Below are 11,386 nucleotides of genomic sequence, written 5' to 3' on the forward strand. Positions count from 1 at the left end.
TTTCGAAAAATAAGGAAGATATGAAACTTTAATCTTACCAGTTTTTTTCTTCTCCCTGGAAACCCGGAATTCTACCACCCTTGGGTTGTTATACCCTCAAGAATTTCTGGACATATCATGTACATGATCGCATAGCGCATACACATATTGTGCTCAATGGGGTACTGGGAGTATACCCTCAGAAAAATTGATGGGAACATCACTGGTAATAATAATTATAATAATAAGGTAAATAGTTGATTGATGATACTAACTTCATTCACTTTGAATTGCTTTTAATAACTTTTACCCAATCTAAATCCTTTAATTAGTTCCCCTTTTACACAAAACACATAATTTTAAATTAATAATAATTTAATTAACATGGACTGTTAAAATAAATCAGAAGCGTTCCTGAAAAATAATGGGTAGCTTAAAATGCCTAATTTCTGCCAGTAACACATCTAGCAAAAAACAGGAAAATTTCCTGGTAAAAGTCAGGTACCTTCCGAACGTTAACTTGAAATCTTTCAGAAGAATTCAAAAACATTTCCAATAAAAGCCATTCAAGTTTCTGGACTAGCTCTCGAACATTCAAAGACAACTTAGATGCGTTTATAGTAACAGCTTGGCACCTTCCTTATCTACTAGGAAAGCACATGTAGCAAATTTGGCCTGAAGCCAATGCAGAATTGCAAGCAGATTCGGAACAGCTTATTTGCCTGCAAAGCTACAATATCCGGAGGCTGCATTTCGTCCTTGTTTGTAACGCAGTAAGGACCATAATTGGACTGAAAGCGAAACACCTAACAAAGGAGGGGAATATATTTTCACATTGGTAGCTAAACATTTTTTTTTTTTTCACAACTGTGAGAAATCTGAATTTATGAAACTTGTAGCGACTCAGGAAATTTAAAGCATTTATTTTTCACAGAAAACTGGCGGAAATTCGCAAATTCCCGGAACTTACCGGGAAATAATCTGTGACGCTTCAGAGGTTTATTACGGTGTATAGACAACTATGAATTAATCCCATTTCTCTTTCAATGTCTCTTCAGTCGCACTATTTAGATTCACCTAAAAAAAGAAACAGATAAAAACTATCTTATGCTGTATAATAAGTCTTGTATATGAACCATTTCATTTGCCTTGCTGTGTCTGCAAAACGCTCCCCATTAATGGTTCATTCTGAAAATGCCTCAAAAAATCTGCATAAAACTCTGAATTTTTCCACATTTCAATCCTCACATTCATATTTTTACCAGGTTTCTGTCGGGAGTAAAATGCATTTACTTTACTAAAAATCAATTTCAGTTTGAGTTAGGGGGTGAGGAGATTGAAAAGCCAGAAACTATTGCGTTCATTCCTTACTGCCAATAATATTGATTTACACAACCGCGAACATTAGAAACTATTGATAAAAAAGACAGCGAGCTTAAAACATTTCAGAATTGAATTCAAAACGTTGGAAATGTTTTTTTTCTTTAGTATCTTAATGCAGTTTCCAAAAATATTTCTTGAGAGGAATTTTAAGCTTGAATGCAATACATTTTGTTGGTGGCAATTTTATGCATTTTGTTGGTGGGGATCAGTTTTCTTGACTTTATAAGTGCTTTACTGAAATAAAATTGACAACTGATTTACTTTTTCTAAAAGGGTGTCTGGGATTTAAACGCATTCCTCCCCCTCCCAAAAATCGTTAGATAATATAGATATTTTATTAATTAATAAATTTAATCTTATTTAATAAATCTCATTTTGTTTTTAACACTCACTTCAAGAATGCATACCTGTAGGTATCATATTTCTGTTAAGTTCTCAAACATTGCAAGTAATATTTCCAAATGCAACAGAATATCCAGCTTCTGGTTTTTGAGGGGGTCATTATTAAAACATGTCCACACAAATCCGAAGACGGTGCTATAAGTGTTATATTCTGATGCAATGGGTATGAAGCCCGCTTGCCCCTGGATCCTGGATCGCCGCTTGCTTTAACGAAAGATCATTACCTAGCCTATGACTACAAAAAATAGGAATAAGGAACAGTATACACGCTTTAACCGACAGAAGCTAAGGAGGCTGTATGTATTAGCTTGAGCACCTGAATCTGAAACCGGGATATTTGTCAGCAGAAATTCTAGAACATCATAAAATACTTTATTATATAAATTAGGGCTTGGAACCGTAATTGTTAGAAATGAATAACTTTGTTTTATGTACATTCTAATTTGTACTTTAAAAAAAAAACAATTCTATCATAAATATAACAATGCAAATTTAATGATGATAATTACAAGATTGAAATTAAATTAGAAAATATTGATAAGTTGAATACAGAAACAAAATGACTGAAGATATATCGAACCAAAATAAACCGATTTTTTTTTCGGTTCCGGATTTCGTGCCGACCAAAATAACGCCCCCCCCCCCCCCTCGGTTTCAACTCGATAGTTTGAAGCCTTCACCTTAAAGCATGTCTTGCTTACGAGTGTGCTTTCATTTACTTCTATATGTTAAATTATTTAATTCCGGTTTTGAGAAAATTTATTCGAGATAAAACAATGCTTATTTTCATATTTTAACATATTTGTTCCTCATGTTTAAATTTCATTTCTGAAATTTCCTGATATTTTAAAGGATGTGGTTTCTATTAACCTTTGTCCTTAAGTGTCACCCATTATCTTTTAATTCATGTTATCCCCATTCACCTTTTTTCTTCAAAAATATCTAATTATCCTTTAAAAATATTTAATTATCCTTTAAAAAAGAAAGTTAATCTTAGATATCAAGAGTACAAAGTTTTTAACAAATAACAGTTTAAAAAAAGACACTATTTGAAAAGATCTAATTTTTAAAACACTTTTAAACTGAAAATCACTACTTTTGGTATTACCTCCATTTCCAGAGGCATCCAGAAACATTTCATGGAAAGAAATAGAAAGTTATTTTTAACTTACTAAATTATGAAAAAATGTTTATCAAAGTATTAGAAGTTCGAATAATTTCATTAAAAATGCAGTAACAAGTAAAAAAAAATATCTAAATACATTTTATTACATATTATATTTAAAAATAATAATATTATTTATAAATATCATTACAAATAATACTAATAAAAAGTAAAGATTGAATAATTAAGTTTAAATAATGTAATCTTATGGGGGATTTATTGAGGTAAGTAGGTCAACCCCCTTAAACTGAAACATGGATCAAGTTTTGAAACTTTTTTGCACTGATCATATTAAATTCCATCGCAGTAATTGGTTTTGCACATAATTGGGATCCTTGGAAACTTTTTTTTGGGTCATAGCATTTAGTCAAAAAAAAAATTTTGAAAACATTTTTTTTTTTTTGCGAGCTCAAGTAACATTTTTCAAAGAAGTGTTTCAAGGTTAATAATAATAATTATTATTATTATTATTATTTATATATAATTAATTTTTCACGTATAGTGTAACTTAAAGTTCATGCAGTAACAACATTTTTTGCATAAAATATTATTTATAAGTGTTTAAGAGGAGGGGTCCTACTTACCTTGTACATTTTTCCTATACGGGGTAAGTGGGTCTCCTCACTGTGGGTTAGGTGGGTTCCCCTATAATAATGGGGATTTCAGAATCAAAAGCAACTCTGATTAAATATTTGTATTGGTGAAATACATGACAACTATGACGAATTAGTAGGAATTGATAGTTCAGCTGCAAAAACTGCTAAAGCTAGAGATTACGTACTTGTGAAACGTACATGAAAGAAAATCATTAAGATTTAAGTAGGGTTAATGTTGGAAGTTGATGATACAAATTAAAAAATACTGTTGAATTTGCAAGAACGAATAGAAATAATGATACTTTTTATTGGCATAGTGCAGATGATGTTGGAAAAATGATTGAGGATGAAGCGATAATGGTTCTTCCTTAGCCAACTTTACATAGACGCAGTCATTTAGTGTTTCCAATTTCTTTTTCAACTTGCATTTTTAGCAAATTTACTCAAATTGATCTCAATCAACTGTATTATGTTCATTAAACACACCTTTATATGTAAAAGTAAAACATATCCCGATAGGCTTTCAATTAATTTCACAAATGAAATTGTTTTCTTTTTCATTTTAAAATTTTCCGTGATATCTCATAAATGGATGCATTTACAAAAAAATAATTCACACTAAAAATTTACATACTTTATCCCCTTACCCCTTTTTTTCGACATGTTTCATTTAAATTTAAATAAAAGGAGGGGGGTGACCCACTTACCCCTTACTATGGGGTAAGTGGGACACCCATCCAATTTTTTAAAAAATATAATCGTTAAGAATATTTAAAATATTATTTTTAAAAATATTGATGAACATTTGTTTATCAATAATGTCCAAGATAAAATAAGACAATAAGTTTAAATTTCAACAAACCCTAATATTACTTTTAACGTCATTTAAAATTTAAAAATAAATATTAATTTATTCTTTACATTTATTGCGTATCATAATATTTTCTATGCGTTATTTATTGTAAAAAAAATAAATAAATAAATAAGAATTCAAACAAAAATCTTATTTCCTTTTAAATAACAGCAATTTTTATCAATATGTAATTTTAAATGTTTTTATATTATTAAAACTCAAAAATGGTCTTTCAAAATTATTTTTTTAAATTTAAATTTTTTTTCTACATTTCGAATCAATTTTAAGCCTAAACTTATTCGAAAATTTGTCTTCGAAGAGCAGAGCTGTCAAGTTGAAATTTAATTCCCAAAAGTGTCTTAATAACTAGAGGAAGTAAAGCTCTTCCGGCATTCAAGCGTTTTCACCTTTGACCTTACGCAACACCCTGAACAACACACAAATTTTTTGAAACCCCAACACTTGTTATCCCGTTCACCATTTTCCCAAAAATTGGTAGTCTCAACTCGCCAGGCTTCGTCAAGAGCTCCCCTTGCGAGTGCACGAGTGAGGAGAGATGCAGAGGGATGGAGGAGGCTTTGGAGAAGGGGAGGGGGCGGATCGATGCAGTTCTCTCCCCCTTTGACATTTCAATGACCAGAGAGATCTTCTTTGGCCCTCTCCCGAACGCGGTGGAAGGGTTAAGTGGGTTGGTGGAATATTTCGAATTCACTCGCTGTAAAATGACTGCGCGCACTCTAGCTAAAAATAAAAATGTATGAGAATTTAAAGAAAAAGCCGCAATTTGTTTTCCTGATAAGCTTTTTTCGGGTCGGAAAACTGGTGATAACATTGTGATAAGCGCGACTTAAATAGCGTTACTTGAGTTGAAAGGAAACATGGGACAAATGAAAATAAATTCCATTACCACGCTTGTGGTAATTTTTGAATTTGAATTGTTGGTTTATTTATGAATTTCACTTTTCGTGCTATTTTTTATGTGCAATTCAGGTGTTTCCATTTATCCCTTTAATACTGTACTCTAGGGTAAATGGAAACAATAAAGTTTTTCATCCCCCCCCCCCCCCCCCATCTCTCTTTCATCCTTGAAATTAAACTGTTGATTTATTTATGAATTTCACTTTTCCTGCTATTTTTTATGTGCAATTCAGGTGTTTCCATTTATCCCTTTAATACTGTACTCTAGGGTAAATGGAAACAATAAAGTTTTTCATCCCCCCCCCCCTCTCTCTCTTTCATCCTTGAAATTAAACTGTTGATTTATTTATGAATTTCACTTTTCCTGCTATTTTTGATGAGAAATTCATGTGTTTCCATTTGCCCCATAAAAATACTGCACTCTTGGGTAAAAATGGAAACATCAAAGTTTTTCATTCCCATGCTCCCCCCCCCCCCTTTTTGGAAGATTAAATCTTGATGTATATTAAACTTTTGTGTGTATTTTACATAAATTTAGCGCATAATTTAGCTTTTCCCATGACTTTTCTTATTAAACGATTTAAGATTACTTTTTGGGGATTCAGCGGTTCGCAAGCGACCTATTGTTCCCCAGATTGAGTACTGTTAGTGTAGAACTTCTTAAGATTCTAAACTGATTTTGTATAGTGAGATTATCTACCAAAATCCGCCTCATGGAAACATAAATTGGGTGTTTACATTTACTCCCTAATTCTGGGGTAAAAGGAAACACGATTTCCTCCACTATTGGGGACCTCGTTTCCACTACCTCGTTTCCGAAATTTCGAGGGGGGGGGGGGTTTCTGAAAGAGCATGCTTAAAAACATAGGATTTGACAATTTTTTAAATAATTTGTCAAATTTTAGACCTTTTTCACAATTATTTTAATCGGTTCAATTTCATTTTTTACGCTTCTGCACATGAAACCACAAGTGATAAAATGCCATTCACTGATGCCATTAGCGGAATATTTAATTCGCTTCTTTACTCATATATAAAGGCAACGATATGGTATGGCAAGCGTAGAGAGCAGTATTTAATTCCCTTCTGATTTATCATAACCTGGAAATACGGTAGACAGCAAGCGTAAACATTCAGGCGCCAGTGGAGTGCGCGCCGAAGTACATCACTTATGACGTCATATAAACCGCGCCTTGTTTGAAAAATCGGACAATTTAAAAATTGGATTAAAATATAAATGTTTGGAAAATGAAAGTATTCGCAACTCCAGCGCTCGAATACGCTACCTTGCGGTGATTTACAAAACTGGCGAAGAAACTAAAACATTGCCACGTTGCGTTCCACGTGTGTCTGTTGACGTAAACACAGGCAGTTTGTTCTGAGTATTTATTAACGCAATCGATGTGTCTTAGATTGCTTTCAGCTACAGAAATATTATTTCGTCCCTTAGTAGTATTCTCGAGCTTCTCAAAATAATGTTAGTTTTCCTTAACACAAGAAAACTCTGGATTAACAAACTTGGATAACGTTATACCAGGTAAAAAATTTTATTGTTTTGTGTGAATTTGTAAGAATATGGGTATTTTTTTTTAATCTTAAATTAAAGTAACCATATTTTACAGCAGCATTTAGTTGGAATGGACAGTATGCAAAATATTTTCTTGAATATATTATCGTAGAACAAAATGAAAAATGTTTAACCGAGAAAGAATTTACTTTATTCCTTTTATTCTGATCTGAAAGGTTTCGCCAAATTTGTTTAGGGTTATAGTTTTAGTATTGTGCGAGCAAAGTAGCCTTGGCGAGATTTCGCGTTTTTCGTTAAACCATTTTTAATTTTTATCATGAGTGGAATAAAATGGTAGTAAGATTACAGAATTCGTTAAGTAAAAAGAAATAATGGTCAATCAACTGAAAAGAAAACTACCACCATATATCCGTAAGAATTTTGTAGATGATTTGCATAACATGACATAATTAAATCGTAACTCAGAAATTAGAAACATCGAAACAGAATTTTTTTTTTAAATTAACCGATTCGGGAATTCAAGAGAAATAATTCAGCTACAAATGCAAAACAATAAGCTCTAGATAAGCAAAGCAAAGAAGTATCATCTTCTTTCGGTAATAATTTGTAATGTCATATTAAATTTTCTAGCATTAATTGTTATTCTTGTCAGACCACAATTATTATTTAGTTCTATCAAGAATTGATAAATATCGAATTCAACATCATGAAAATGGCTTCTTAGAACTACGAACTACGTAGTTTGCATTAATGTTTGACGTTTAGTAATGCTTCTTGAATTTTCACTTCTTTCTACGTGGGTCAGAATATCAATAAGACTTTGAAAATTAATTTAAAAAGAATAAAGCGAAAAAATCATGCATACGAACAAAATTTACCAGGCTTAATAGCATTTTCTTCGTTACCACATGCGTTTGTTTTAGTTATTTCGTCCACCATTAGACAGTGACTGCAGTGCCCCCTATAGTTCGTTGGAGTTGCTTTGCTTTTTTTTGCTTATTCTATCAACTTTAGTGATTAAAAGTAGTACTTTTGACTGAAGGACACAACTCCATTAACAGTCGTGAAGTCAATTTTTTCCTACCCATTACTCTCAGTGGACTCAGTCTTGGACAAAAATACAAAAAATTTTATCCCCAGTTCATCCAAAAGAAAGGAAAGGATCTAAAATTGAAAGATTGAAAATCCTGTTTCACTTTAGAACAACTGACCCTATATTACAAAAAATTATAAGAATTGAGTTATGAGTTTTAAATATTTCGCTCGCTGATTCTAGGATTAATGTTACTGCATTGAAATAAGTAAGCAATGAATACAGAAACTGCTTTTGAATATCCCTGGACGAGTTATTCGATTTCAATTGAAACAAAAAATATTTGCGCAATAATAAAGAACGGGAATGGGTTCAATGATTAAAATATCATTACGTTTCACAAATAGTCTGCTTTTTCTTCTTCGTTGCTGCGTCCATCGTTTTGGGGTAATTATCCGTTCTTCATAGAAAATATTTATTTATTTATTTATTTTTCTCTTTTCCTTTTCTTACTTATTCCTTCCTTCTGAACAGCTAGATCCAAACTAGTTTCATTCATAAACTCTAGCTCAGTTATTCCCTATTCCAGACTAATAAGCCCATAACAAGGACGAAACTGCAGTCTCTGGATGGGATGACCGGGCTATCGGTATAGTGCATTAAGTTTTGCTTTAGCCCTGACTGCTTTTAACACAGTTCTCCCCCCCCCCCCCTGCTTAACGCCGCAGAGGGGTGGGCAGAAAATTCGGGGCCGTCACAAATGACTTTAATGGGTCCCCCTCCATATTTTTCACCCGTACGTTCCTAGATATATTTCACCCCTCATTTTTAAAATCTCGGGCGCTCTCCAGACGCGGGCCCGGACCAGCAAGTGTCCTCTCTCCCCCTCGGCGCACGCCAATTAACACACGCACAAGTGTACTTAGCTTGGCGGAAGTCGACACTTGGACTCGTTTTACTTTCGCCAATGACCAGCATACCTTGAACTTGCGTCTCTTTCAATGCGGTGGTTTCCTTCAGTCAAAAATACTACTTTTAGTCATTGAAATGGATAGAATGAGCAAAAAAAAAAATTACATGGACCCAGAAAATACTTTTATTTTTCCCCAACAGTTTTCTTTTTAAATTAATTTTTTAAAATGTCCGATTTTTCAAACAAGGCGTGGTCTTTATGACGTCACAAATGATGCAATTCGGCGCATCTTTCTACTACGTTTCCACGTTATGATAATCAAGCAGCGAATTAAAATTGCGCTCTAACGCTTGCTACCAACCATATCGTTGCCAATACACGTGAGTAAAGATGCGAAAAAAAATATTTTGTTCTGTGAATGGCAACATTGAATGGCATTTCATCATTTGTGATGTCACACGACAGAAGTGTAAACAATAAAAGCGCACCGATTTAAGTAATTTTTTAAAAATATTAAACTTAAATAAATCATTTAAAAAATGGTCCTATGTTTTTAAACATGCTCTTTCAGAAAAAAATACTTTAAAAATTTTGGAAATGACCCCATTGCTTCGGTTACAAGAACCACATAAAAATACTGCTGTCGGTAGTTATTATTGGTATAATTGTACGCTTAGAGAAGGAATTATGAATGGAGGGAGCAAGTCCAATCACTGGCTTAGCAAAAGCTTGGGCAACGATCTCAAGTCACGTGACTTAACAACAACGAATGGTTGGCACGCTTTGCATGAAACTAGTGAAAGAAACCTGATTTCTTCCAATGCTTCGCTTTAAAAGCTATCACGTGACTTTTGGTGTCTTTGTTTCACGAATGAAAGTCTGCACTCCCCTCCAATTTATCTCTTCTCGGTGATTGTACCTATTCGAGTTCTACCGAACATTTGAGGCCTAAAAAGCGATAAATAGCCGTTGAAATACGACTCTATGTAACGTCGTCTTAAGTTAGTGGCTTTTAAGGTCACTTAGGATCTGTTCAAAAATGATGTCACGCTTCGAGGGGAAAGGGGGCTTGTGAAATTGTGATACTTTGTGACAAGGGAGAGGGAGTGGGTAACAAGAAGTGTGACACCATGCTTTTTTTTCATAAGAATATGTTTGGGAAAATAGCGTGACATGTGACAAAGGGGTTGGGTAGAAGATGAAGGATGATAATTTGTGATGAAGGAAAGGAAGGTGTTAAAAATATTGAAAGAAAGTGTGACATAATTTCTGTACCTCAGAGCCAGTTTAACGTAAAGTCATGTAATCGTACAGGAGAGCGGGAAAACATTTGCCTGATCCGTACTTAGAAAGGATGGAACTAGCCCAGCTCTTTTCACACTGGTAAATAATTATGAAGGATTTTTTTTTTTTTTTTTTTTTGGAATTACGTTCATGTGGCTCGATGCGGAATAGGATTATTCTACCTACAATGCACTAATAAACGGAAAATCGCAATAATTGGAATTAAGTTAGTCTGGTTCTGAGATCAAGATTTATGGAAAATTCTTTATGTATTGTATCTGCAAGTGTCGGGCTCCCCACTGATTTCCTGTGTCTTTTTCTTGCAGTGCTTCGACTACCCGAATTACGTGCGCCTGGTGCTGACGGTACCCCGAAGACGAGATCCGCGAGGCCTGCACCAGGATCGCTTCCTTCTGCGGCCGACACTCCAAGTTCCAGTTTATCCAGGAGGTGGAGGAGGAAGAGGAAGAACAGCTGCCGATCCACGAGCCACTCTCCGAGACAGTGGAGGCTGCTCCGATGCCCATCCGTGTCTGAGATGTTGTCGCCGAGAGATAGATTTTAGAATAGAAGCCTTCTCAACAGCAATTAGACAGCAATTAGAAGCTCGCATCTGACCTGTGACCAGTGACAGCCAGATGGACCGTCTCCAGAGTTCTGGTTAGCGAGAGGTGCAAAATTCTCAAAGCAAGTGCAATAGGAAATGTGCAATAGCAGTTGAAGACAAAGGGATGCAATCCAAATCCGTATCTGACATCACTTATGCTTAACATTTCACTCCGAGGAAAGGACATTCAGCATTACTGATGTTCCAACAACATATTTTTGTTAGCTATCCATAACAAGCGGCTCCCAAAGTTCAATCCTTATGTTGGTTTCAGACCTTAAGCGGTGGCCACAAAATACGTTGTTGCGGTCCCTACTGCCGTAGTTTTACACCAACATTTACAGTGGACCTGTTCCGCGTCATAAAACAACATGTTCCAATCAGGGGCGCTCAAATGTTTGAGGAGAAGGAAAATTCTCAATTTGCCAAAGTGATTGAATTTTTTTCGAACAATAAAACACGGGGATATAGGACTTACAAAGAGAAAAATTAGGCACCAGTTTTTTTTAATGCAGTGTAGTATGGCAATACTATCTCGAGGTTTGCCTAATCGACAAAAAAAAAATTTGCTGAATAAGCAAAAGTTTGGGGGAGTAACAATGGCTTCCCGTAACTTCCCATTGCGACACAACTGCTTCCAATGGGCGAAGATTAATGATACTCAATGAGTAATAAAAGCGTCATAAGTAAATTATGTTCCAACACTCACACACAATGACGTTCGC

At 34.4% G+C, this 11,386-nt stretch overlaps 1 protein-coding gene across 1 annotated transcript in view; it reads left to right on the top strand.

Annotated features, from left to right (window-relative positions):
• LOC129220189 (tyrosine aminotransferase-like) overlaps positions 1–11,099 on the top strand; it is a 43,426-nt gene extending 32,327 nt beyond the window's left edge. Inside the window, 2 exon segments of the mRNA XM_054854550.1 lie at positions 10,381–10,422; positions 10,424–11,099. Of these exon segments, the coding sequence (XP_054710525.1) occupies positions 10,381–10,422; positions 10,424–10,591 (210 nt within the window). The 3' untranslated portion in view covers positions 10,592–11,099.
• The last annotated feature ends 287 nt before the right edge of the window (positions 11,100–11,386 follow it).

This window comes from Uloborus diversus, chromosome 4 (assembly GCF_026930045.1).
Source record: "Uloborus diversus isolate 005 chromosome 4, Udiv.v.3.1, whole genome shotgun sequence".
Lineage (NCBI taxonomy): Eukaryota > Metazoa > Arthropoda > Arachnida > Araneae > Uloboridae > Uloborus > Uloborus diversus.